The sequence below is a fragment of the Pocillopora damicornis genome, chromosome 7 (genome assembly GCF_964200805.1).
Source record: "Pocillopora damicornis chromosome 7, jaPocDami1.2, whole genome shotgun sequence".
NCBI lineage: Eukaryota > Metazoa > Cnidaria > Anthozoa > Scleractinia > Pocilloporidae > Pocillopora > Pocillopora damicornis.
Window position 1 is genome coordinate 5,815,358 of NC_142676.1, and position 27,868 is coordinate 5,843,225.

At 38.3% G+C, this 27,868-nt stretch overlaps 2 protein-coding genes across 2 annotated transcripts in view; one reads left to right on the plus strand and one right to left on the minus strand.

Moving 5' to 3' along the window:
* The window catches only part of LOC113677838 (kinetochore-associated protein 1), a 45,117-nt gene extending 29,399 nt beyond the window's left edge, over window positions 1-15,718 (plus strand). Inside the window, exons 46-72 of the mRNA XM_089213535.1 lie at window positions 23-151; window positions 338-454; window positions 1,065-1,174; window positions 1,330-1,528; window positions 2,624-2,710; window positions 2,987-3,091; window positions 3,663-3,756; window positions 3,887-3,945; window positions 4,109-4,349; window positions 4,904-4,977; window positions 5,229-5,424; window positions 5,951-6,027; window positions 6,216-6,257; window positions 7,101-7,162; window positions 7,495-7,567; window positions 8,240-8,346; window positions 9,168-9,303; window positions 9,718-9,813; window positions 10,518-10,574; window positions 10,670-10,724; window positions 11,433-11,496; window positions 12,244-12,373; window positions 12,763-12,852; window positions 13,283-13,330; window positions 13,418-13,515; window positions 14,244-14,352; window positions 14,791-15,718. Coding sequence (XP_089069661.1) covers window positions 23-151; window positions 338-454; window positions 1,065-1,174; window positions 1,330-1,528; window positions 2,624-2,710; window positions 2,987-3,091; window positions 3,663-3,756; window positions 3,887-3,945; window positions 4,109-4,349; window positions 4,904-4,977; window positions 5,229-5,424; window positions 5,951-6,027; window positions 6,216-6,257; window positions 7,101-7,162; window positions 7,495-7,567; window positions 8,240-8,346; window positions 9,168-9,303; window positions 9,718-9,813; window positions 10,518-10,574; window positions 10,670-10,724; window positions 11,433-11,496; window positions 12,244-12,373; window positions 12,763-12,852; window positions 13,283-13,330; window positions 13,418-13,515; window positions 14,244-14,352; window positions 14,791-15,015 — 2,880 coding nt within the window. The 3' untranslated portion in view covers window positions 15,016-15,718. The remainder of the gene's footprint in view (window positions 1-22; window positions 152-337; window positions 455-1,064; window positions 1,175-1,329; window positions 1,529-2,623; window positions 2,711-2,986; window positions 3,092-3,662; window positions 3,757-3,886; window positions 3,946-4,108; window positions 4,350-4,903; window positions 4,978-5,228; window positions 5,425-5,950; window positions 6,028-6,215; window positions 6,258-7,100; window positions 7,163-7,494; window positions 7,568-8,239; window positions 8,347-9,167; window positions 9,304-9,717; window positions 9,814-10,517; window positions 10,575-10,669; window positions 10,725-11,432; window positions 11,497-12,243; window positions 12,374-12,762; window positions 12,853-13,282; window positions 13,331-13,417; window positions 13,516-14,243; window positions 14,353-14,790) is intronic.
* Window positions 15,430-27,842, minus strand: LOC113677839 (uncharacterized). The gene is made up of 12 exons (XM_027194675.2): window positions 27,689-27,842; window positions 24,639-24,752; window positions 23,881-23,958; window positions 22,832-23,338; window positions 20,682-20,789; window positions 19,615-19,703; window positions 18,912-18,993; window positions 18,567-18,635; window positions 18,131-18,211; window positions 17,120-17,241; window positions 16,885-17,035; window positions 15,430-16,726 (listed from the first exon to the last, which is right to left on the minus strand). The coding sequence occupies exons 1-12, from the start codon at window positions 27,737-27,739 to the stop codon at window positions 16,298-16,300; spliced, it is 1,881 nt and encodes a 626-aa protein (XP_027050476.2). The 5' UTR covers window positions 27,740-27,842; the 3' UTR covers window positions 15,430-16,297.
* Window positions 27,843-27,868: the final 26 nt, after the last annotated feature.

Below are 27,868 nucleotides of genomic sequence, written 5' to 3' on the forward strand. Positions count from 1 at the left end.
AAACTTTTTTTTTGTCATGTAGGTATTCAATTATCGATCAGTTGACCATGACGTGGGTCTAGGTTACCTGTGTTCTATACCAAAACAGACTGCCTTTCAGATCTTGGTATCTGGGACAAATTTCCTTGGTCAGAGCTGTACTAAAATTCTGGTAAGACGCTATTAGAAACCTAGATGGAAATTATTTATTTATCATTAGTTATTGTAGCCATTATCGCATTGATTTTCTTTTAAATTTGTTTTGTTTTTCTGTTTTTTTGTTCGCTTTAAGCGTGAGTTTGAAAAATGGAAGGATTGCTGACCGATTTGATTGTTAGAACTCCACTTCTTCTTGTAGGCTTTTTCAAAGGTTGGTATGGACTATGCTCAGCTGTGTAATGAGCCTGCTGTTCTTCAAAAGTGTCAGGAAATATTTACCAATGCCACATGGGGAATAAAACTTGGACGACTTAAGGTAACGGTTTGCCTTGTTCCTTTACTGGAAGAATGCATCTCGTCTTAAATTATATGAACCTTGTTTTAGCAACTTGTTGGAGGGTCTAAACTCAAAGCTAGGATCAGAGAGGAGTGTGCATGTACCTCCGCAGCGCGCATCTGACACGCTGACCTCTCCACTATGCTGCCCCTCATGGATGCTTCTTGTGAACGTGACTAATGTTTTTCGTCTGTTAACCATATTTTAAAAGTCCCCTCTGTCCCACAGCCCCCCCTATGCAGTTTTGAGTTTTACTGATCAACTAAAAATAATTTAACATTATTTGTGTTATGGAAACATTTATCAAGGGATTCTCAGATCAAAAGATTTGGTTACCGAATGATTCTTTGTCGAGTAATTTTGCTGAACATAGTGTCACTCCATACCGAACCATATCATCAAACAAAATAATTGAACATTGTTTATGTAGAGGGAAAATTTATCAAGGAACTCTCAGATCAAAGGATTTGGTTCCCAAAGGATTCTATGTTAACTAATTTTGCAGAACAGTGTCATTCCATATCGAACCACGATTAAACACATATTGGAATACATATTGGATTTAACGGGCGATTTCAATTATTTGCAGATGTCGTTGAAGGACGTGTATAAAACCGACCGGGAAGAGAAGTTAGCTATTTTACCAGACCTGATGCAAAAACAACAGATTAGCCTTGAGATGATTTTGGAGTTTTGCAGGTACTGCTGTCGATTTCGTTGCCTTTACAATGAAATGCATATTTATGCTACAATCAATTTAATTTTAAAATTTTCCTTACTTTACATTTCCGTATAAGTCACAAATGCATCGGTGGTTCCATGCTTTTAGCTCCTGTGTTCTTTGTGATTCTCAGGGCATTCAAACTAGACGAGGATAGCGCTTTGTTGACGTATGTTAGACAGCAATTGCTCCCACCCTCCCCTCGCTCGCCGCTGGTTGTTTCACAAGACGGAGTGGAAGAAATGAATTATCAAAAGAATGTGCGGAAAGTGGTCCATAAAATTTCCTGCTCAAGTTCCCTTCTTAAACTGATGGTGGAAGTAGGGTCAAAGGTAGGCTCGAAAAATGACATAAAAAACAGTCTTAGTTGTAATATATCTATGAAAAACAACGTCCGTGAACTGGTTGACGGATAAGTAGCATCAAAGAAAACTTCCAAACAGATTAGATATCCAAACTGTAATCAAAATTATAGTAAGTTATTCCCCAGTTTACACCAGCAAAACATATATAGTTAAAAGAGATTTGGCTGAAGAAAAATCAGCCATAAAAAAATTTAAAAACTAACTTTCACGTAGGGGTCAATTCATTACTAACTTTTACTTTCATTTCTTAATTTGAAGTTGACAAACAGTTTAAGCAACTTCTATGTAGGAAACAATTTGAAATTGTGTTTCACAGAACAGCTTTAAAACGTGTTTTGGCTTTAATATGAATGGGGTATTAGTTACAACTTTATCAACCGTTACCTCCCATGATTGGAAGTTACGCGCCTCAGGGGGGTACCCTTAGGCTAGCTCAACCTTCAGATAGAAAAAGGAACAGCTTTAAAACGTGTTTTGGCGTTGATATGAATGGGGTATTAGTTACAACTTTATCAACCGTTGCCTCCCATGATTGAAAGTTACGCGCCTCAGGGGGGTACCCTTAGGCTAGCTCAACCTTCAGATAAAAGGAGGAACAGCTTTAAAACGTGTTTTGGCTCTGATATGAATGGGGTATTTGTTAAAACTTTATCAACCGTTGCCTCCCATGATTGGAAGTTACGCGCCTCAGGGGGGTACCCTCAGGCTAGCTTAACCTTCAGATAGATTACCACCCTCATGACTGGAAATTCGCCACACCCTAGCCACAAGCCCCTCGTTCTAGGCACCCTTCAACACTGATTAGATCGGTGAAAGGAAAAGACGAGTAGGATGGGGAGGGATGCGGTAACGCTTGTGAACAGCCGAATGAACCACACAGGATTGAAACACAACCGCTATTAAAACCGCTCTCGAACACAAAGATCCAACCGCGCGAGCCTCTGTGTTTTTGACAGTAAATGTTGACCCTAAACGCCCGTTAAGCTCGCAGTGGTTAACATGGTTTAATTGTCATCTAACTAAATTCAAATGTGAGGTAAACTTTCATATCTTGCTTTTCAGGTGGATCCGTATGACTATGATACAATTCTGTTCATACTCAACCTGGTGAAGGAACTCTCTCAGGAAACTGCTTCAACTGTTGACAAGGTATGAAACCAACTCATTGTTGCCTCAGGTCAGTTACCATCCCTGTGTTGATATGACTTTTGTACTTTATGATTTAAACATGCTGCTTCTCGATTAAACCGCGTGGAACTTTCGAAGGATGTCGTGGGACATAATGATGTAATTTTACGGAGATTCTGAGGTCTAAGACATCTGCTCCAAAGCTGAAAACTCGAACATATGGCATTGTAGTTTAAATGTCTTTTTTTCTTGTGAACCTGCCGTGACAGACTAGTCTGGTTTTTTTTCCTGTTACAGGGTATTCAGTTATTGGACTACCTGTATCAGTACGAGCGCAAAGCAGTGCCAACCAGTTATGAGAGATCGTTTTATTCTTCATCACAGAATACTGACAGTGAAAAGGTGAGGGACCTAAATGAAATTTTTAAACGCTTGTTCTCAACCTCGACATTTTTCATTTCATCGTTTCCTGGACAAATATTAAGACTTGGTATGAAACAATTTGAAGGGTGTGAATGGCCCCTATTTGAGTTCATTCGGTCCGATTAAAAAAAAAAAGAATTTCATTGAAATGGACCTTTGCTGTGGTAGTTCAAGACAGCGAGTTTATGTCCCTAAAAACACTTGCGTAGCCTTTGCTTTCTCTTAGGTTCACCCTTTAACTCCCAAGATCTGATTTTTAACTCTCCCGTCTAGCTTCTACACATATCCTTGTAAATTAAATACAAGAATTTGTTGTTAGATCAAAGGAAGAAGTTCCATGTTAATCACTTCTGGGAGTTGTAGTGTTAAAAAGTTTTGATATAAAATTATAACTAACTGTCGACAGCCCAATTTTTTTTTTTCACTTAATTTTTGAAATTGCCAAGCTTGTCTGTTTTGCTTTTGGTTTCTCTGGGTCCCTGATTCCATATCAACAAAATACAATTTAGAGAGTGAGTGAACAGTGTACTGACATTTGATATCTTCACAGGCCACCTTGGACAACGATAGACCGTTGTCCGTAATGTCGAGAACGAGGCTCCCATATCATTCTCTGCTTTACGGGAATCCGTGGAAAATTCTTGGTAAGTAGCTGAGTCAATTTGGATGTTTCAATGTTTGTCTATGTTGGACAGATATTGTTCTACCTGGCTCCGGAAAAGATCCTTCTTGTTTGAATTCATGGTCAGCTTTTCTATCTGAATCAATTTTCAGCTCCCGAGTTGTCTGAGGAAACAGTTCCAAAGCTTTTAGGCATTGCTAACCTGCTCAAGGTGAGGCGTTTGTTGTCGACTAACAAGATATAGATATTAACGTTCCGAGGTATACACTTTTAAGTTTTCCAAAGAATAGCTAACTGTTCACAGCTCATTAGTAAATCATTTCTAATGCCACTAGTTTTTCCGACCTATTTTTTCGAACCGTTTCCTTTTAAAGCTTTCCAGTGATGAGATGTACCTCACAGCTATACGTAACTTAGCGCGATCTTCAGTCGGTCCAGCGGTTCCTTGTGATCTTGATAGTGATCCCAACATAAGTGGTCTGAATGTAAATGAAGGACCGAGCCAACTGGTGAAGAACTACAACAGCGAAAAGGCCAAGAGTATGCTGTATGCTGTTAACAACAAGGAGATGGCCATAGCCGCTGCCAAGTGGATCGCTCAAAATTTACCTCTCGGTAATGAAATGGTAGCATTTTCTCCAGAAATATCTCCTAGGTCTTTACACTTTTTATACCTAACATTTCTCAAAGTTTAGGGGAAAGTCAATAATGATAAATAATAATATCTTTATTTCTATAGCGCTCATTAACAATAGCTCGTGGCGCAATTCCAACGACAATCATCATTCTATAAATCATTCATAGACTATCATTTTATCGTAAGTATCTTTAACATAATAGCAACTTGATTATAGAAAAGCCGATAAACGCGAGGTGAGAAAACAGAGGCAGCGACGGCTTTGCTTCCTGAGACATGGAGAAACAAAGTCGCACAAGTTCAAAGTGGTTGCAATTCGTTTGCGTAATTCTGTATCAAGGTCAAACTTCACAGACTCTGAACGCCTGTTGTCCGTTTAAAGCTAGTCCGTAGCCTGACATATGACCTGCCAATCGACAAAAATTATTTGCGGGCTTAGTGAACTCATCTCGACATGTCAGTCTCATCAATGTTTGTTATTTGCGGAAAGAGAGAACCATAATATTTTCCCCGTCTGGCTTCCATCCTATAGGCGAGGAAAAAATAGATATGCTGAAGACTTGTGTTGACCTTGCTAAGACTTGGAAATCAGAATGTTCTGAAAAGGTATTGTAATTTGTCTCCTAGGTTTTCTTCGAAAAAACTTTAACTCTTTAAATAGAATTTAAGCATTGTCACTCGTGGCTCTCATAGACCGGGATTACTTATGTTTTCTTTGAAAAATTAGTGGTACTAGGTTTGAGATGTCGCGCATTATCTCTTGACTTGTATGGCAGCTGGGAAAGGTTTTGTGACCCTTTTTTTCGTACCGACCAGTTTGAAAAGCACCACATTTTGCAACTTTTGACATATTTCAGGATGAAGAGAAGGCAAAACTCACCCATAGCCGCCTGTTGGAGCTGTGTCGTGGTGTGGCCACTGAACATGTACTCCACAAATATAACATTGTAGACCCTTCCATCGCTTCTTTAACAAGTAAACCGGCCAAACTGGTTTGTCAGCTGTATGAGAAATATGGAGCTAGAGAACCAGGCACTGCTCACCTACCGCCAGGTACTAGTACTAACTCTGCAAAAGACCAACGAAGAAGCTTCCCTTACTTATTTACGGCTGCTTTGAAAATCTCCGTTTGCCTCCATTCAAACATGTGTCTGTATTGATTCCTGCAATCCCCAAATGCGTTTGAAGGGTCAAGAATTACAGTCCGCTGAGTATATGCGGCTCGGTGGACTTAATAACTTAATAAATGATGATCGTTTGTCTTATACTTTATATTTGCGATTTTTAGAGATCGGTAGTTCTTCGTTTGGGCCGTCAATTTTAATACCAGCGGCCGCTCAAGGGATCGTTCCCAAAAGCGTCCAGCTCCAGTTATAATGGACACTCTTTTCTGCTTCCTTAAGGGAGCCCCATTTTTAATTTATCATTCAATGAAGAGCTAGAGACTTCTTCGGCATATAATTTTCGAAGGATTAAGCCCTGTGTGAGCCCTCTTGTATTGATTTTCTCCCAATTTGTCATCTAGACTCTGATCTCTTTCATTTAAACGAATTAAAGTACTAATGAATTATTTGTGTAGATATCCACAAAACTGCGGAGGAAGTCGCAAGTGTGAACAATACCAAGATAGAGAAGATCAGGCTTTATTTAATTGAGGTAGGATAAACGCTTTACACAGGAATAAGAGGAAACTTGAAAAAGAACTAGCAGCCGGAGTAATGAACACGTTCAGTGCCCTCTACATTTTTCCAGTACTACGCTTAAATTAAACATAAGTGATCTTATGATTGTATTCCTAGACATAATTGCTCATACCTTGCAATGACTGTCATCTCTGTTTTCAGAAATGGCTACCTTCATCAGCTGAAACATCAGGTGACATGGAGGTAATAGAACGAACTTTCTTTTAGTATGGCTTGTTCCGTTGGGCAAGACAACAAACAAAGCCAGCAGCATTTACCTCGGTGTATTGATGTAACTATATATGCGTTATTGACCAAGTCTATATCAAGATGACTAGATACTGGCCGAGTTTTTTTTCCCGATTTTATGGACCGAGAATTGTTTATTTCGAGAGGCGGGAAAAAGAGCCAACTGTGTTTGTAGCACAAATCCATGAGAGTCGTTTATGTTTCCTTTGTTTCGACTGTCTTCAGCCGCCTTTTGCAACTCTATCGCCGATGTATGTCCGTTTCAAATTTGTTTTTGCGCGGGATCAAAGTGGGCAATCCCGAGCGGCTCGGGTAACCAATCAGAACACAGGGTTCGCTTCCTATTGACCACGGGTACTGCGATATAATAAATGTATTCACATACATAAACATGGTATGTTCTCATACTGAAAGATAATTCATTGAAACAAGGATATAACCAGTCAAAGAGCACCTCTAACACAAGCGCCGTACAGTTATCCAGACATCAACTTCTTTGCTCGAGGTCCAACGCTGAGAATTAAACTTGAAAAAACCTCTAAGTTGAATTTTGGACGAAATTGGGTACTTTAACTTCTAGCCCCCGCGTTTTTCACAGTTTTCCACAGCTCCTTTTTCGTTGAAGCTTTTTAAAGCGCTTCTTATCTTTCCAGTCAGCAGTTTCTTACATCCCCTGCTGTGATGAAGAACATAAAAAGTACCCAATTACTAAACATGTTCACACCTAAAATTACGCCTTTTTAGATTTTGAAGTAAAAGTTGTTGTTAGATGTTTACTAATGAAAACTTGATCTTCAGTTGATCACACCTGTTAGTGAGGAAAATAATGAAAATGAAGAAGATGAGCAGAACTTGAAAAGGTGACTAAACACACGAATTGTTCTTGTTGCATGCTGAATATTTCATTGAACTAGGAGACTACTTGTTTATATCAAAAGGGTCTTAGCAGGAAGGAATAAGCAATTTTGCAGAGCATGTCTACCATGAAATTTTCCCTTGATGAAATATTTGAAATATATTTGCTTTTACTAAATTTCTCGATTTCTCTCTTCTGAATTTCGAAGCTACCAAGGCCGATTTGTTTATCCCACATGCAATGCTCTTTACTTCGCCCGAAATCTACATTTCAGGCGTCATAGTTTCTCGTCGTGCTATGTTGATCATTATTCTGACGTTTTCTCTTTTCGTCCAGGGTCATCTACATCATGGAAAGCAGCAGCGACCGACCAACTGCTGTCACATTCCTTCTCAATCTTGCAAACAAGGTAAGATTCAAGGAAGGATGATGATCAAATCATTTCTTTCAAGCGTAGAACAAGGAAAAAAAAATTTTACCATCAGAATTAAAACGGTAGACTTACTCTTACTGATTAGCATCTCCCGAGGGTACTGAAAATTAAGGCCTTGTACAAGGTTTTCTATATCTGGCTCGACGCCAGAATCTGAAGTATTTTGTATAGATATGAGTACCAATCAATTTTAGGTGATATGTTTATTTTTGTGTGTTTGGGTTTTTAGAAACAGTGGACTTTTGTTCTATCTACTTACATGTGAAAGTACTTTGAGTCGATGGTACCAGGTGTTTTGCGACTGGCCAATCCTTAATTTTTTTGTTCCTGGCTTTAGAGATCTCCAACGCTTTTAACCCTTGAACCCCTAAGAGTGACTAGAATCCAAATTCTCCTTACCATATCACTCCTGTATCACACATTATGGTAACAAGAATAACGGAAATGATCACCAACTAAAGAAGCTCCTGATAGTTAAATAAATTCTCCTCAGTAGCACCTTAAGAAATGTATGGAGAAGAGTATAGAGAAAATGCATATTGATGTTAAGGCGTAAAGGGTTAAAGATAAGCATAAAATCCCATATTCTTTTAAAGCGATATATAAAGCCACACAACACACACTGGTGACCTTTTATTACTGTTCTAGACTGGGTCTTCGAGCACCTGTCGTCTACGTGCGCTTCGAACTCTTTTCGCCATTGCTCCTGGAGAATTCATTGAAAAACTGTGCAAAACTTCAGTCAGCGTGATCAGGTAAGATAACGAATTAGCTGAGACTCGAACGAGTGTTCTGTATCACAAGTAGCTACACATATTAAGTGCACGAAGGTATTTCTTCTACTGGGAGGCGAATTTTGATCTTTTTTTTTGTTTTAAAGGTGTAATATGATTCGATATAGATAGAAATAAGAGAGATGTTAAGTTTTTAGCTCAGTAAAGAAATAGAGAAAGATGTTTTTTTCGTCTTGGCACCAGCGTGGGACAAAGGAAAAAATTCTGAGTCCCCATGAGGAATCGAACCTCAGACCTCTGGATTCCGCGCTCCGATGCTCTACCACTGAGCCACAGAGACCCCATAGTGAGCGAGGTCTATTACGAAGTTCATATGACACGCGTCTTGCATACTTCTTGGATCAGCAATGTCGATAGCGTGATGTTTGTAGATAGAAATAAGAGAGATGGTGAATTTTGAGCTCGGTGAAGAAATAGAGAAAGACTTTTTTTCCGTCTTGTCACAAGCGTGGGACAAATGAACTTCGTAATCGCTTACCATGGGGTCTCTGTGGCTCAGTGGTAGAGCATCGGAGCGCGGAATCCGAAGATTTGAGGTTCGATTCCGCATGGGGACTCAGAATTTTTGAAAGTTAACCGTCGTAACACTTTAGCGTGATCGTTGAATGTTAAGTCTATACTCACCATCTCTAACCACTTAACACCACAGTGAAGCGGACCCATGGTCCGAGATTAGTTTTTTCCGTTTTCATATAGATCCCTAGGGCACAACTTGAACTCATTCAAAGGGCACCTACTCTTGACACGACATATTTTCCCACTAATTTTGGTACCGTTGACAGGCAACAGATGCAGGCTCTAGTTTGTCTCGCTGAGCTCGAGGGATTACACATACAGCAGTCGGCAAGCGCGTTTGACAAATGCAACAAGGAAGGACTGGTACGAGGACTGTGGAGAAACCATAAGCACGAGAGGAAGGTTGGTGCTGTCATGTTGAAACACATTCAACAGATTTAGAGGGGTATAAACCTAGGTAAAATTAAATGCGTGGATACGTAAATATTATTAGTCAATGTTGCCAGTGTTGTTAGTCAATTTTCTAATTGTTGGCCACTATCACCAACATTAATAGCCAGTACTTTCATTGTTGGCCAATATTAATGTTGTTTTCCGATGTTGTGGGGCAAGGTCTTCATGGTTGGTTGCTAATGTTAACCAATAGTGTTGGCCAATATTCAAGAGGTCCTTTGTAAGATTTCATTTATCCTGGCTCAAAGTGCATACTGTTTATTTGTTTGTGCAGTTCTTTATGATTATATTTACTTCGCTATTTCGCTATTTATTCTTGTACCCATGGATGGATTTTTTTTATTACTATCCACTTCCTCTCAGGCTGTACGTCTTGTAGCGGACTTGTGTCTTGACAACAACATAAACGATCCTCAGCTGTGGAACAGTGTTCTTCAGCAGCTTCTGGCTTTTGGAATGGTGAGTTATATTTATCGAGTAGGTCACATTTAAGCTGGACCATTGATACTAGGACAGCCCATGCTTGACTGGTTTGGAAACAAGACTGGAATACTAGGTCGGGGAAGATAAATTTGGGGTTGCTTGTAATGTGCGAATTAAAAAGTATCCTGTTTCCAGAGGTTTGATTTCTTTCTTTTTTCTTCTTAGAACGGTATAGGAAAACCTCACACCATTTCTCTTAAAGAAACGTACGAAATGATAGAAAAACCAAACTGAACGAGTCAAACATAGCAAACTTTTTTCAGTTTTCTATTTCCTCGACTTCGTGTTTTCAATCTAATTTCCTGACTTTAAGATGCTGATTAATATTGACCATGAACTATGCACGCATTCTGATTGGTTCTCACTTCTGATCTATCGGAGGACAGACGTATAGATGACGTCATCGTTAAAACTTTTTTTAATTCTTTATTATATAAAAAAAATAGATTCCAAGTTGCCGTGCGTCTGTTCAGTAATAGATTACAGAGGACGTCAAAATGTGGTAAGAACATCAGTGACACAACCCTACGCCTCGTGTGCCACTTTTTTGTTCTTACCACATTTTGACGTCATCTGTGATCTATTACTGAACAGACGCACGGCAATTTGGAATCGTTAAATGTAGTTACAACTTACATGGCTGTCTCTGAAAATCATTCTACCTTTTCTACCTTTTTCAGATAAAATACCTTCGTCGGGTTCTTGTTAACTTAGCTGGGATTTCTGACCTGTGGCAGGTAAGTGTTTGTTGTGATTTTCATCATTAAGTACAAAAATTAACCCTACCTGGTCATTTTGTCATTATTAAGCTTTCTATATTTGAACTTCCAAGGTTCGCTGTTTGCCTCAAGTATGGAGAAGTGTGCTAACAGCCCCCTTCAAATCAGGTTTGTGGTGAAAACATATTTTAGTGCAGAGCTGTAAGCGAGACATTTTTAACTGTTGTGGTCGCTTTGGTTTCACCTGCTGAATTCCTTCAAATGCTGAAGCTTCTAAATGACTCAACAACTTTGGCGAGCGAGTGCTCAGTATTTTATGGCCGCCATCTTTGATTTTAATGGCAGCGGAAGGCTGGGGAGCGAAAGAAATTTGTACCAAGGAGGCGGTCGATGGTCAAAAGTGAGGAGAGGGGTGAGGGTGGGGGAGTGCAGATTACTTCTCGCCCCTCCCCTGCCCCCACCGTCCACTCTAACTCCAATTCAAACATGGCCGATCAGATAAACGGTCCCGTTTAATATTAACCGCTCACCCTAATAACACGCCTGCAATGCAGGTTAAGTGACTCTGAGTCCTAACACTGCGAAACAAATCTTCTATTTTCGCTCTCGGTTCTGAGGCCCAAGAAAAGAATTGGACGTGATATTAATTAATCCGATCCTAAAGGGCAAGCTGCATTTCTAATTTCTTACAACCTCTTTTTACCCTTTGACATTCTTACCTGCCTTTTGAACCGGAGGAGTTTGCGGCTGGTATATATTTTCTTTTCCTGTTGCAAGGGGTGTTTAATAAAACAATCCTGAGATGTTAGCTTTGTAACATATGCACCGTGTGCCACCTAACAGTTATTTGTCTCGAACTTCGTTTTTGTCTTGTAGTTTCTACACCGTTATCAGAGGAGGAGGTCGCTGCTTGTGAAGAATCTGCATCACTACTACAGAGGTAAAGAAGTCGGTTTGGGTCGAAAACTGAGGTTTCTTCTTTGGCAGTGTCGACAAAAAGATGCTTTATAATCGCATAACGTTTCATCCTTCAAAGGTTTAAGCCGCCTCTCTTTCATTTTATTTTGACCTTTTGCCCATGGAAAGCAATTGTTTACACTTTACAAATTTCAGAAGAAGTATACTAAGATTTTGGAAACGTAATGGACCAGTGTCATGAGCGCTTGACCCTGTTTGAGAGAGTCGTCTTTATGAGGTGTTTCAAACAAGTCACTTGACTCTTAAGGTGCTTCTCTCACTTAAATGGCTACCATCAGACTGTCGCATAAGCCTGATTAAATGCAGAAAAGTGGTCATTTACCCTGGGTCAGGTTGTTCAAAGCTGGATGAAGATAACCTCGCGTTAGTGTAAAATTTTATTTCAGATTTGAAAGCTTTAAAAGAAAAGTTAGTTTAAATATTTTTGTCTACAATTTGCTGATGGGATGCTCCAAAAAGAATAGAGAAAATCATCCCAAACAGGCTCTTGAACTGAGAAATAGAGAAACCCGGATCAAAATTTAACTCTGGGTTAGTGCTAATCAGCTTTCGTACAACTGGGCCCCGGACTATAACCCCATCTTGTCTTAGAAGTAGTATACCCTTGTCGCGTTATGCTACTGACCGCCACACCATCATCCTGATTGAAGTTGATTGTTCCAGAATGAATCAAGTGTTTTGTTTTCAAGCCTATGATCTTTCCTTCTAGATGTCCTATCCTCCTCGACCTTGATGTGTACTCCATCGCAGTGCAGTTCCACAAAGTTGGTCTCCAGGCCCACTCACTGGCCTGTCTCCTGCTAATCCCGTCAAGTAGTGCGCGCGAAAAGCATATTCAGGTTTGATATCAGAGGGTATCTTCACAATTTTCAAGCAACTTTGCGAAGCTATGTTGGTTGGCAATTTTGTTATCCAACATGGATATAAGTTCATATGGGCCTTAACAATGATATATTTAACACCAAAAGAATCTTCTAAAGAACTGTGCTGCTGTGTCAGTGGAATATATTACACAATAATTTGATTTTATTAACTGAGTTGATACTTAAAATTGGCCACCGTAGAGAGCTCCTGAAGCTGATGTTTTGAGCGTTAATCCTTCGTCAGAGCGAAGGGCTATCACCAGAGAATTGGGTTGTTTTTTTATTGTTTTTAGTGGAGATTTTTTTTTTTTTAAGTCTCCCTTATCATTTTAAACGACGTTTCTCTTTCTTTCATCCCTGTTCAGGCACTGCTGGAGACAAACTGTGTGAATGTTATTCTTGCTCAGTTGGACGAACAACGTCAAAGAGGAAGCACGTTAATCCAACCTGATGCTGTAAGCACTTGTTACTACTGCTACTGGTTTTGTTGTCGTTGTTGAAATTTCTCTCATTAAAAAATTGTGTTCAGATTCCTTTGCGGAAAAAAGAACCCTCTAAAATTTGCCTCGTTCCCAAAGTGTGACTTCGTAACTCAGTTGTTGGTAGCCTCAACTAGTATCTGCGGAGTATGGGTTCGATTGATTACACTGCAGTCCACAAGCTGAGGATCATTTCTTTGTTTATTTTACTCGTCTGCGAAACCTTTTTTCCGTTTTTTCTCTTTTTGCATGACATAAACATTTTCTGTACCCGACAAATAAAATCACAAGAAAAGTTCAAAAGGATGTGTCGTCCAACTTCAATAAGATAAGGCGACCAGACGTTAGACGTTTTATTACCTCACCGTTGGTATTCAAATTTCTTTTTCATTCTTATCGTCCATAGGTTGAACAGGAGGTGTTTAAATATGTCGAACGAAAACAAGAGTATCAGGTACGTGGGAATGATGCTGTGATTTTTAGTGAGACGAAAACCTAGTCATTGACTTCGAATTCTCGAAATTTCTTGTTTTGCTTTTAGATACTCCTCGGTACAGCTTATTTCGACAAATTGCTTAAATTCCTTATCATGGGCAAAAACATTAACGGGATTCTACTCAAGACAATACAAGCTGGCAGGTAACTGATATAATACTACTAGTAACTTCATTGAAATGACTAATGGACATTAAGGACTTGATGTCTTTTCTTTATAAACACGATAACAGTAACATAATAAAACGATATATCTTAAACATTAAAGCCGGCGACTCCGATAGCTGCGATCGGCGAAAATCGCCAGGTGTGCCCGATGCGGTGATTGCGATTTCGCCGATAACTTTATCCTTGATGTGTCATCTTGTCCAAAAACTAACACTCCACTTTCTGAAGAAACGCCCTTGTCAAGGTTCGTTAAAAAGGGGTTCAACCCTTTCGTTGCCAGTACCTACATATAAATTCTATCACCATACTTTTTTATGCTGTTAGCTCTGAGAACCTGGTGTTCAATCTAGCAATGTCCCCCTATTTTACAATTTTCAGTTCAAGGGTATCTCTTTTTTGGAGCATCAATCTATTTCAGCAAATGTTTGAGAATTGGGAATTGAAATGTTTGTAATACTGTGTATCAACTGAGGTCTGAACTAAGACATTCACTGCATTGCTATTCGTGAGGTAGACCTTTCAGCCCTCATTCTAGATATTTCTCCATATTAGGTAAGAGTTACTTCGCCCTCGCTGTCAAGCAAAGCAAATTCTTTTGTTATATGTTAATGTCATCACCAACCCTAGGAGAAATAAAAATAGTTTCCAACGAGCAGTAAACTTAAATTTTTCTTTTCTTCTTGGCTGCAATTTCTTCGTTTCAGGTTGGAAAATGCAATACAACTTGTCCAACTTTTTCACCAAGCGCACCTTGATATGCCGTCGGCACAGTATATAACATCTCACCAGATGAAAGGGTTTGACGAACTATGGGTAAGACGTGTTCTTTTAAGTATTAGACAAAAATGGTGTTCCCTTTCTCCCGGTGGCTTTGTTATCAAAAATGTTTTTCCTTCAACGGAAATCAGCTAGGAATATATCTTTTTTGGGAGTGCCTACGCACCCCGAGTGTGAGTCTAGTCATCAGCCGGTGCCGCAGAAAATTAACCTTTGAAGGTACTTCTCTCGCACTCAGTTAAAAGGATTGTCAGTGTAAGTGCTTAAGAAATCTTTTTTACGACTCCGTTTGCCTCAGCTTCAATGGTTTCATTTGTGTACTTCACAGTTTTTTACAGCCTACCATCTGACTACCTACTCTTGTAGGAACGCAGATAGACATGCCAATTTTCACTAGAAAATGGAACGCAGTAAGATTCTACTTGAATTTGTTTTGTTAAGTGTCATGACATGTTTTTCCCATCTTCCCTACAGACGTTTCTGGAGATGCACGGGATGTTAGACGCCTGTCTACCATTTCTTCCCAAGTTAGATGCTGACAAAAAGGATGATGAGCCGGCAGGGCACCAGACCCAGTCCTTTTGGGTTCAAGAAGGGGAAGAAACAATTGGACAAACAATGGAACAAAGTGCTATCGATGATCAGCGTGACCACTTTATGTTAACGCTGACAGATTGCAGCATGGAGGTCCCGCTGTAACAAGGGAACCAATAGTACCTGTTAGTCATTTCTGCGTAAGCGTGGTTGAAAATGGATACTAAAAAAATGCAATAGAAGTTATGTAGAAAATTGTGGAGTGCAATGTATTTTAAGATATCTTTAGAAAGATTAAAAAGGTACCTTTCGAACGTTGCATCATAATTCATTATCCGATTCCAGGAAACGAGCAAGGAACTTCAAGTAAAGCCTTGTCGTATTTGCTTCCTTCGGTTTTTTTAAATGATGGGCACTAGTTGAATTTAGGTAGAATCATTATTGTTCGCCTCCCAAAACAACATTTCTTAATTTCGTTCAGGTGACCCGGTAGGAGTAGTGTCATTGGTATCCTTTTTTTCCGAGATTTGGCAATTCATTTCGCCCAGTTATAACCAAAAAACGACACACTTTCAATTCACTGTATTCTTCAAGCCTGTTTTTATTTATTGCAACAAAATATGAAATACCCACAAATGGGTTTTCCTCAATAAATATCGATGACGGTATATTTACAGCCACGATTGGAAGTATAAAATATACTTGTTTCAAAAATAGTCGAGGGTCAACTTTTAAATATATTATTACCACGTTTTTCATTTTATCGTCGTGAGAAAGATTTTGTTCCCCAGTATCAAATGGTACTTTTAAGTATTACTTGTCCAGCAAATATGTACAAAACCTTAGCAATAAATACTCTGACGAATTCTAATTAAAATCATTTTGCTGACTTGATCACGATTTTTACAAAAAATCTTGCACTCGATTTGGGGAGAATTTCTGTGTAAAATGATATGGCAAAATAATAATAATTACATAATAATTTATGAATGATCGAGATTATTCTACACTGAACCAATGAGGCTAGCGCAACAAGTGATCAGAAGTGATCAAATTCTTCTTACTGATCAATTATTTGATCAGTGATCAAATTCTTCTTACCAATTTACAATGAAATGTATGGTAGCTGGATGGGAGAACTATTAATCAAATCTTAAGAGTGAAACGGGTTGATGATGTAATGAGTGAATGATTTGTGGATTTTGAAGGGGCATTCAGGTCACTGGAGAAAACTTAACCTCTTCGGTGTAAAGACGAAAAAATGAATGTTGTATGTGCGGGGTGTGTACGAGTGTTTACTGCGAACTCTTAATCAAGGAAAGCCAATTGCATTACCAAATGGCAGAAACGATTTCAGAGAAACCCACTATAAAAATATATATCTCCAATTGATAATTTCACATGCCTTCCAAATTCAAATTTGTTATGGTAACTACCACAACAGCGCTTACATAACAGCACATAAAGCACTAGTGATTTTCTCTGTTCCCATCTTGTGCCTTCCATCGCCGTTGTCTTTACCTTTCTTGCCCAACGATCCTTTAGAGCTTTTTGCTGCCGACTCCTTCGTTCCCTTTCCTGAGTCTGAGCTACTGGTGATTTTAGTTCCGAGTGAATCGTTCGAAGAAAACCGGCGGGGCTTTACACCCGCGGATGTTGAAGTTGACGACCCCGGGGCCGGAGCTACTGATCGAGAAGGGCGGATAATCCGGGAATTCCGCGCGCTGCGCATGTCTTGAGTGGTCTTCCGCATTATCTCGTCCACCGAGACACTGTCTGCACCCAACTCGGCCGACTTTCTTGCTAGGTCTAATTGTGTTTCCAAGTGCTTCGTTCTCTGTTGTAGGCGTTTGTTTTCATTTTCTGAAGCTTCCAACTGCAACAAATCCATAACCACAAATAGAAAAAAAATAGCTTGAGTAAGTACAAAAATTGGTGCATTCGACTGAAGCCATAAATGCCTACTTCACAAAACAAAATATTTATGGAAACAATGCGTAAGCAAAGTACATTTCAGAGAATTACTTTTGTTACCTTTTCTTTTAATACGTTAAGTTCATCGTCTTTATTCTCACAGCTTTTTTTCAGACTGAACAGTTCCTCAAGCAGTTGTCGATTTTGAGATTTTAGTTCCTCAATCCTCAAATCTACTCCTTTAACAGACACGCTTGCTCGACTGGTGCTCCTAGAAAATAAGAGAAATAACAAGTAATGCCTTAGTTTCGTTAATAATAATATGATTCCTAAAGCAATCTCTTGTGTTATATACCTGACTCTTGTAGGAGGAGTGGACACTGCGATGCTTTCTTCAGAGCTTTGATGCACAAGATGATGCTTATCAGTTAACTTTGCCTTTTTGGACTCTAGTTCCTTGGCCAGGGTATCCAATTCCTAGAACACAAAATAACATATCATTTATCTGCTACAGTCAAACACAATTTAGAAGCCAGCTGCTCAGAGATGAACATATGGTATCGTTCATCAGCGTCAAGACGGCCGCCAGCAGAAAAAAAAGAGAGCAACAGTTCACAGTACACGTACCTAACGGTATACACATCTTTAAACATTTATCCCATTATCTTAAGTTTGTCATTTGCAATCTGTTTTAAACTCCAACATCCCCACTTATCGTTGTTTCTCTTGGTTTTTATATCGCCTACTACTCTACTCATTTACAATCCAGGTCAATCTTCTCCATCCTTAGTCATCCCTCTTCCTTGTTGGTTTATTACTGCTTCTTCGGCGTTTTTTTCTATCTCACCGAACTGATATTTTGTACTCATTTCCAATCCATGTCAATTTTTTTTCATCTTAAGCCATCCTTCTTTCTTGTTGTTTTACAAATGCCTCTTTTGCGTTTTTCTATCTTACTGAACTAATATTTTGGGTTTTCCTTAAACTGGAAAATAGTCTTTCATGGTGCACAAAAATATGGCAAAATATCGCGACTCAAACTGGTTATCTGTTCCTTAACCCTTATTATTTGATGGACCAAAAAGTACATACATCTTCTTTACTTCTTTCGACAATAGTTTCCTACAACTCCTTTTTCTCAACACTGCCCGTTAACTTAACCACACAAATACTGCGGAATCTTACAACACAATCAATAGCAATTATATACGCCTGTAACTTCCAAAAAAAAAGCCTGTGATTCCGGCACCTCCCCCCACCAACCCGAACTTCCCAAGACCTTCCCCTCTACACGACGATCCCAAAAGTATTCACATGTATTACCATTAAATTACACAGAAATGTGAGAAACGAAATGATTACTAACGTTTTGAAGAACATTTAAATCTTCTTCTTTGCCGTTGCAGACAGCATGGCGACGATTTAAGTATTCTTCATACTCCCGAATCTGTATGAACAACAAAAAACCAGTGATTAAATAAACAACACAATTTCAAAACAAACAGTCAACCGGGACCATAATTTATCGGATGGAAAATTCACTGGCTTTTTCAAGGTTCACCTCAAAGGAACGAATAAATTTACTTCTTTAAGGGCAAAACCAAAAAAAAAAAAAAACAGCAACTGCCTAAATATCACGTGTGGGCTGATTTTATTCCGAGGTTTAACTTTAAGATCAATAAAAAGTGCTGAGTATTTTTTGCAGATTACGCAAAATGGCGTCGGACATGAACATAGCTCCGATTCGTGATCAACGACCAATTTTCCTTTCTTCAGAAAGAGTTTGGTGTAAAATACTCTACCTCTTTGTCCCTATCTCGAACTTCCTGTGCTCGCTGCTTGAGGTCCTTTTCCATCTGAGATATTGCAGACTGTTTTAAAAAGATTAAGAAAAATAAGATCATTATCAAAGGCTGACCTATTGGAACATCAACAGTACTCCGAAAACTGTTGTTGCTCACTCAATTGCAATTATTATTCTACAATAAAATAAACGGGAAACACAAAATGTACACGTACATGTATTAATATTGAAGACATCTTCCATTTTTTTTTTTTAAATTTTCGGTGCTTATTTGAATTTCACGTGTGTTCAGAATTAGGTACAATACATGTAAATAAGCTTAATCATTTCCTTTGCATTGTACCTCGTGTTCATAATATCTCTGTCTTCTCTCCTCTAGCTTTTTTTCATTTCTAAATTCTTCAAGTTCCTCTTCAAATTTTCTCCTAAAATAGAAATAACAATAATATTAAGAATGGATAAAACAAAATCATTCGATGAAACCCAATAAGTAATACATACATTTGGCATTTTACCGTGCTTAAAGAGAAAGTTGCTGAAACTACTGGATGCCAGGACGAAACCAAAAAGAAAAGAGATATTTTATGCATCTATCACAAGCAAGAGACGAGCAAGATAAACGTATGTGACCTCTTTAAGGAATCCAAATTCCCCTGATTTACAGAAAACTACAGTGCTGCACTAAAGCAAGTTAAAAGTATCTCGATCCTCGAGAATTGAGGCTCGAGTCGAGTTTCGAGACTTTCGAGACGGAATAACAAGTGTAGGTTCATATGTTATTTTGATTTCTATCGTAGAACAAAGAAAAATGTTACTCATTTGTTACGAACGTGCGACAAGGTGATTGTTACTCAGTATCGGACCAAAATAAACCAGAACAGAACATCGATTGTCTACGATTTAGTATATTGGCAAAGATTACAAGTAAAATTGAACTTAAACCAAAAAAAATCAAGATACAGGAAAACGACTTGCTTCCTTAATGTAGACAATCACTAAAGTGAATTATTTGATCGACCACATAGCACAATGTTTTAAGTTCATACTTTTTTTCCTCTCTTCGTCTATCAATGTCCTCCATTTCCGTCATGTACTGCCTTCTTCTCGCTTCTAATTCCTTTTCAAGCTTGTCCATCTGCGCAAGTTAAATTACAACCAACTTTTAACCCTTTAACTCCCAGATTAAATTTGTAATTCTCCTAAATGTCAACCTTACAATTCTTCTAATGTCAGTTCAGAGAAGTTAGTATTGGATCAACTTATTATCCCCAAATTGAAATATTTTCTTTATTCTTATCACTTATCTGTTGACATTGTATTGATATTGCAAGGAAAAATTCTGTCTTGGTCACTCATGGGAGTTGAAGGGTTAAAGAGCGACACAATATTTGAACCATCTTTGTTCCTCACACTTTTTCTCAAAAGACAGAATTTTGTTACAGATGGCGAGGGGGTGGGTGTGAAAAACGTGCACCACCACCCCCCCCCCCCCCCATCTCGCACATCACACTTTCAAACTTACTATTGTACTAAGTTCGCGTTTTTGTTTACATGGAAACAACTACTTAAAACCAGGATACTCCAGATTGATTTACGTCTAATGCCAAACAAAGATTACAAAGAATGACACCTGTAACAAAGAGGGGAAAAAGCTCTCCTGACGACACGTTCCTCTGTTCGAGCTCTCAATCTCAAGTCTTGGGATAAACCACATTATGATTCCTACAACTTGATTTCTCCCAAAAATAAACACTGACCCCATTCAAACCAAAAGCTTACACACGTTTTTTGTCAACCACGATTTTAAAATTGTTTCCTTCATAGAAGCTAGTCAAACCGAAGTTTGACGGCTTTAATGCAGCATATTGAAATATAAAAGTTAGCGACTACTTGAATCCAATAGAAAATTCAGTTTTTCAGTTCCCTGTTCCTGCTTTTCATTTAGTTAAACCCGGTTAACCAGACAAGTTTTACTGATGAGAATTGGGTAAGTCACCCATACCAAAGGACTTCCTCCTTTCATATACTAGTCGAGAAACTTAACTTGGCCTCTCGAGCGTGAACCTACAAGCTACATGATACAACATGAGAAACGTTAATTTTCATGACAAACCTCTTGCCTATTTTCATCTCTGGCCTCCGTCATTCTGCTGTTTAAATCAAACATTTCTTTCTCAACAGAGTCTTGTTTTGCTTTAAGAGATGACTCCAACTGAAAAACCTATTGTGATAAACCAAAATCAAAAAGATATTGCGTGTCCATTAATAAGGCCGATTATATTTTGTTATACAAGTATAAAAATCATACCTTAATCTGCTACAAAGCGCGCGCAAGTCCCATGTAACTCCTAATGAGCTACTGTGGTTTATATCTCTAATTATTCCACTATTACGCCACTTTACCATATTGGGGCATCGAAGCGCGCAAAACATGCCACGGTATTACACTGTAGAACATGGCAAAAAATACGGACGGAAAGCGGAGCAACAAAATGGCCCGTACTGTACGACCCCAATCTTTTCTTTTCGAGAAACGAGCTTTCAAGCGCATCAGATTTTTTCATTTGTTAGTAGAGAACACACATAACTGACCCTACAATGATTTGTGTTTTTTCTCTCTTCGCCCACGACTTATGCGATTGATACGATAGTCAGTCGTAAGAAGTATTTGCAAACACAGTGGGAGTTAAAATACTAGAACATGATCCAATAGTGGAATAATAAAATGTTTTTTAAGCAAATGAAGATCATCGCAGTATATACTCAACTTAAGCAGTTGAGAAATAAGGCCTGAAAAAAAAAAAAAATTCAGGCCTGAACGGGAATCGAACCCATGACCTCTGCGATACCGGTGCAGCGCTCTAACCAACTGAGCTATCAAGCCAACTGGGAGCTGGTCAATTGTGAGTTCGTTATATACCCGTAGATGGAGAAGGTGCGATAAGAATACATGAAAGTCATATATTTGTACTGCGGAAAACCGCAGTACAAATATATGACTTTCATGTATTCTTATCGCACCTTCTCCATCTACGGGTATATAACGAACTCACAATTGACCAGCTCCCAGTTGGCTTGATAGCTCAGTTGGTTAGAGCGCTGCACCGGTATCGCAGAGGTCATGGGTTCGATTCCCGTTCAGGCCTGAATTTTTTTTTTTTTTCAGGCCTTATTTCTCAACTGCTTAAGTTGAGTATATACTGCGATGATCTTCATTTGCTTAAAAAATGTATTTTCCGCAGTACAAATATATGACTTTCATGTATTCTTATCACAATAAAATGTTTGTTCGATGGTTTAACATATAATACGAGCAAACATACTGCTCGTTGCTCGGAAAAATACAATGCACGCACAAAATATTCGCGGTACGCAATTTTCTGGCCGTGAATTCTAGTGAACAACGATTCAAGCACGGTCGCTCTATGCAGGTCTCGTACATACAAAAGATTCGTACGGTAGATCTGCTCTCGGCTTTGGCTCCAGTAACCCTCATGCTTCTCTCGTGCTCTCCAAACTTACCGTGTGCATCCATAACTCGACATTTGCACTCTAAGAATGTACCAACTGTTAAAGAGATGTCAATGAAATACCACAATTTCTCCTTGGTCTCATACGGATACCTCCAACTAACCGTATCAGAGATCCGTTCTGTAAGTTACGAACTGATATTTTTTTTCGCTCATGACGCGTGATTTTGTCTCTTCGGCTACCCGGACGTGAATAGTGATTGCTAATCACTTCTAAATTAACCAATCAGCAGGTTGAAAAAGCACTATTTGCCTGTGCGGCATTTAACAACTATTCACCGAAGTGGAGTTAGCTAGATGTTTACCGAGGCGCGCAGCGGCAAAGCAAATATCTCCGCTAACCAATATTACCGCACAAAAAAATTATTTTAACTCATTTATTCCAGCAACGATTATGTTTTTGGGCACAAATCCCGCGCATGTAGCTCGGAGGTAAATAGCAAAGGATTTTCGGGTTCTGAGCAGCCAATCAGAGCGCGCCTTCAACGCTTTCCACTGTTTTAGTATATATTTAATACTGGTATCCAAAATTTTAATTGTATGCCATGTAATACTTCTCTGCTTCTAACAAGACCTGTCCAATACCTGTCAAAATAACAGCAAAATCTACCTTCAATTTGAACGACACATAAAAAAGCGAGAGAGGAAACAACCTAATATTTTTCACCAGTCACAAATTACGACAAAGCTCCTTTAACTAACCAGAGATAACTACGAAAAACTTAACTCTCACCTGTGCTTTAAGGCCTATCAATCTCGTATCATCATTTAGCTTATTGTTCTTGATATCATGAAGCTCAAATGTTCCATTCAAAAGCTTTTCTCCTACTTTGTTACTAATGCCATTGACAAACGGTGAGTCTGTTGTTCCATTAATCTTGGTTGACTTCAAGCTAGAGCTTGAATAATTTCCATTGTTATTGATTTCTGACGGGCAATTACTCTTATCAACAAGAAATCCAATGTTAGGCTTAGAATCATCTTCACTTGATTCAGGATCATTGTGATCATCACCCTCCTCATCATCATCATCATCATCCTCGTCGTCGTCATCATCATCATCAGTGTCATCATTGTCATCATCATTACTATCATTTTCATCATATCCGTAATCCACAAAATTAATATTGCTCATAAGATTATGGCTGTCAGTATCATCGTCTGAAGTTTGAGAATAGCTGTAGGAGTACTCTTGGTTTCTCTCCATGTTAAAACGTACTTGTTTCTTAGCTGGAGTGTCCTGTTCAATGATATATTTAATACAATAATCATAATCTATATTGTTTAAAATTGTGATCAGATTCCTCTGCAGGATGGAAGAACCGTCTAAAAATTTGCATCACTCCCAATGTGAAGCCTTGTAGCTCAGTAGGTGAGTAGTGTCAAAATGAAAGACACAGGTTTGAATCCTTTTAAATTCCCCAGAATTTATTCAGGCTTCTTCCTAAAAATGCTTAAATTGCAGTGCAAATGCACAAATTGTAGCACAAATGCTTAAATTGCAGCATACATGCAAGGATCATTGCTCACCCAACAATTTTAAGATGAGCTGGAGCATAGTCTCAGCAATCAGCAGAGCTGATGCTTGTGCTACAGATAATTGTATCTGTGAAGCAAAAGGCTTTGGCAAACAAAATGAATAAGGGCCCTTACATTACATACTGTTCACACAAATCTAGTAGCAATTGTCCTTCCCTAAAAAAATGTCATTCAGAAATACAATATACCATAGAATTTGCAAAATTATCAAGCTGTTAGCCACTTTTGATTCATCTTGATTACCTTTCGAAAACCATTTTTTGAGCTGTGTATTTTATCTGCTTCTTCCAGTAACATTTCCAAGTTGGAATCCGAAGAACACTGTAGAACAGGATAACAAGAAAGACAATCAATAGTGCAAGATGTTAAAAATCATGTCAATCCATAATTAGTTATCGAGCCTCAGACCCACTATTGGAATCCTTAAAAAAAAATGGGGTTCAACACAGGCTGGGTTAATCTTATTCTAAATGGAGGTATATCCAAATAATAATGGAAAAGGATACACCTGAGATTTGAAAATCAAATCATCACTTCCAAAAAAAGGCAACTCTGTGAAATAAGTCCTTACTGGTTTTGTATCTAACATTCTCAAACTCATTAATAATTCATGCTGAGAAAACAAAGGAAATTACAACTGTGAAGGAGGTTTGGATATGTGATCTTAATTATCATAAAATCTGGTGAAGTTTTGCTTTGATTTTCTCCAAGAATTATTAATGGTTTGAGAAGCTATATCAAACATTCAAAAGGGTGTTTCATTCGATATCCAAACACCTTGAAGTTGGTTAAAAAAAACTCGGCTGCGCCTCGTTTTCTCAACCACTTCTCAGTGTTTGGATATCGGATGAAACACTCTTCCTCGTGTTTGATATATTACGTCAAGGAGAATCTATAACTACAACAAATGCATCATGGATAGGACAGTCTACCTATATGAGATACAACTAAAGCACATGTGATACAGATAAGGAGATCATCCAGCCTCATCCCACACTAACCTCTGATGAAGAACGATTCTGTCGTCCAAGAAATTCCAAGTCGCCATTAAGGAGAGGCTTGTGATTTTTAACAACTGGTTCTTTCACTATTCCATGAGTTGCCTTGCCAAGAGCCTGTCAGAAATCAAACACATTTTATTAACAATCCCCTTAACTACACCCTCTATTTAACATCAACGGTGACAAAAGTAACATGATTTAAGGTGACATTGATTTTTTGACATCCTGCCAGTGAGTTTGCTTAGATTTTTGTATGATTGTGAAAGCATCTTTCCTGACATTTTATGAGGCATTTGTAACCTGTTAACATGAATGAGATAATCTATCAGGGGCATGGCCAGGATTTTTCAAAAAGGGGGTCTCATTGTCAAACTGAGGGTTATCGCCAGTTTTTGCCACCTGATTATTGTAGGTAGTTTGTGTAAAAAAAACACAAAGGGGGGGTTACAGGTAACACCCCTAGCTACGCCCTTCTCTAATGCAAGCAGACATATATGATCCCTTGTACAGTTAATTAACACTTAAGACAGAGAGTATTTAGAAAGAAACAGAAATAACTAAATGTCAGCCTGATATTGGCCAATAATATAGATTTTTGAACAAGTAAATTGAATCCAGAGTTTACAAACAGCTTCAAACAAAATGGCAATCACAATAATAAATTTGGCAGATATATGTATTGTCAACCTTAGATTTTTAATCTAATGATTGCAAGAAAATCATGAGCTCAAGATCTTGTGATAGTCAATAAGTGTGTCCATCCTCGTCAACTTCCACACAAAGAAATTCAGAGCAAATAATCTTATTGTTGAAGTCTACATCTACAAGTTATTCATAACTCAACAACAAAACAAGCTCATGTATTTATTTCATAACTAATCTGCTCACTCTTCTCAAATGAATATTCATCATGGAGCAAACAGAGAGAAGCACAGGCAACCAGACTGCAGTATGTTTTATAGGGCACTAATACAGTTATACTAACAACTGTAATTATCACTATGTTGCGTGTTGTGGTACATTTTGTGAACCACAATAAAGATTTTGACAGGCTAAAATGTCATTTAGCCTGCTTGCACAAGCATATGATTGTTTACATTGTGTTGTTGACATTTTTTTCAGTTTATAATTGCTCCACACCTGCCAAGATGATAATAATAGTAATACAGTTGACAGCATGTTCTTGGGCATAAATATGTTTTGATCCCTTTCAGAGTCATTTTCACCCTTGCTGAGTTGGGCCCAAACACATCAACACCCACAAATATAAACTCTAACCATTGTTTCAATAAAGGGACTAAGTCTCTAAAGAAACTGTGGTGTTGTGTCAGTGGGAGAGTATAGCAGGTAATTTAGTGTAAACAACTGAGTTGAAAATGTAGATTTGCCACCATTAAGGGTAAAAAAAGCTGACATTTCAAGTGTTAACCCTTTGTCAGAGTGATTCACCGAAGGCTAACTCTCAAAACATCAGTTTTTTTACCCTTTACAGTAGCCAATTTACGTTTTAAACTCAGTTGTAAACACTAGATTACCTGCTATTGTTTTAATACCTGTATTTGTTTAGTTGAGGTGAAAATAGCACAAGAGAAAAGCTCAAACAGGTAGACTAATAGAGAAAGACAAGTGGAGTATAAGGTTGTGAGAACTATTTGTACATTACAAATGTAATTTATTAATTGACTAAAGTTTTTCAGTCTATTTCAAGGCGCAAAAAGAAATTATAGACGACTCACGTCAAAATCTGTATTCACTCTCTGAATAAATGATGCAATAATAAATTTTGCAAAAGTTGAAATGGAAATCAAATGAGATTCTTGAAGTTTTCAAACAAAACAAGCCTCTTTTGTAGCATTGTTTCCCCAGACATCTGTGTGGCAAATCTTTTGTTTATAATCTGTCTCGCAGAGTTGTCAACGATTTATCTCTGTCAGGTCATTCACTCGGGCAAATTAAATTTCATGCCATAAAAGCGTTTCAAGCGATGAGAAATTTGTAAAAACTTTCAAATAATGACAATAAAAGGCTAAAAATTGCTGCCTGTGCAAAAAAAGCCCATAAATCCAACTTCTGAGGGTTTTGGAAGATAAATTATGAGGGTTTTATTACATAGCACTTAGATTCAGAAGTTAAATTTGCGTCAAGAACAATGACTGTTTCGAGAATTAGCATGACAAAACAATTGGCTCGTCCTAAGCAACTTCAGTAGAGGATGAAACGGAGGATTTCGTTGCTATTATGACACAAACTTTCAATTTTTTATATAGAGACTTGTTTCAATTGTCTCTTAAGGCTGATATAATGGATGTACGCCAAATCAAATACTTAGAATACGCTAGTAATTGTGGTGTGACACAAAAACCTGAAGCTCAAATCAAGGGCAATGTTTATAGCGTCAACAAAAAAATATTAGAGACCTTTTAGTTTTATTAACAGTAAAATGAGGCGGCATTCGATGCGACAACATTTTTCACAATGAAAAAATCACCTTCAGTTAATCAAAAAACGATTTTGATCTCACAGCATTATTATTTTACAAGTTAAAAATCGTTCATAAATGCAAACAAGGATTAATCGCGGATTCATCTGCGAAAGCGACATGACACTTTAGTTTTCGCGATTAATTTAGCTTCCATCATTCATTTTGTCGGATAAGGTGGGCATCTGTTAGGAGTTTTCTACTATAATGATCGCGATAAGCGAAAAAGGTAAGGTACTACATGAAATTACAACATCTTAAACTATCTTCCCAACGACGACCGATCCGAGTTCTCAGAGACGAATAATTTCCGAAAGCCGCACCAACACATCGAAATTCACGACCACTTTATGGGTTTCCCGGGAGAGTAATAAAAGAAATATTATAATAAATGGCTTAGTAACACAAAAAACTCACGATAAGCAACAAGAGTGAGTGAAAATAACGCTTTCTTCAGTACCGTACGAGCGATTGAATTAAGGCCGACGCATACCACGGTTGCCCCTCATAAAATTATCACAGGAAATTTCACATTGGGTTGGCAACGAGCACATTCAATTTAATCACATACCTGACTATAGTCTGCTTTCCTTTCCATTAAAACTTGAGTCATTTCTACCATGTTGAGCGCAAGTTTACCCCATTATAGCCGGGCGATAACTTGACAAATGACCTATCGTTCGCCAAGTGATCTTACACGAAGTAGTGGAACGTCGAGAGTATTGATGGATCACCATGGAAACAAGATTGA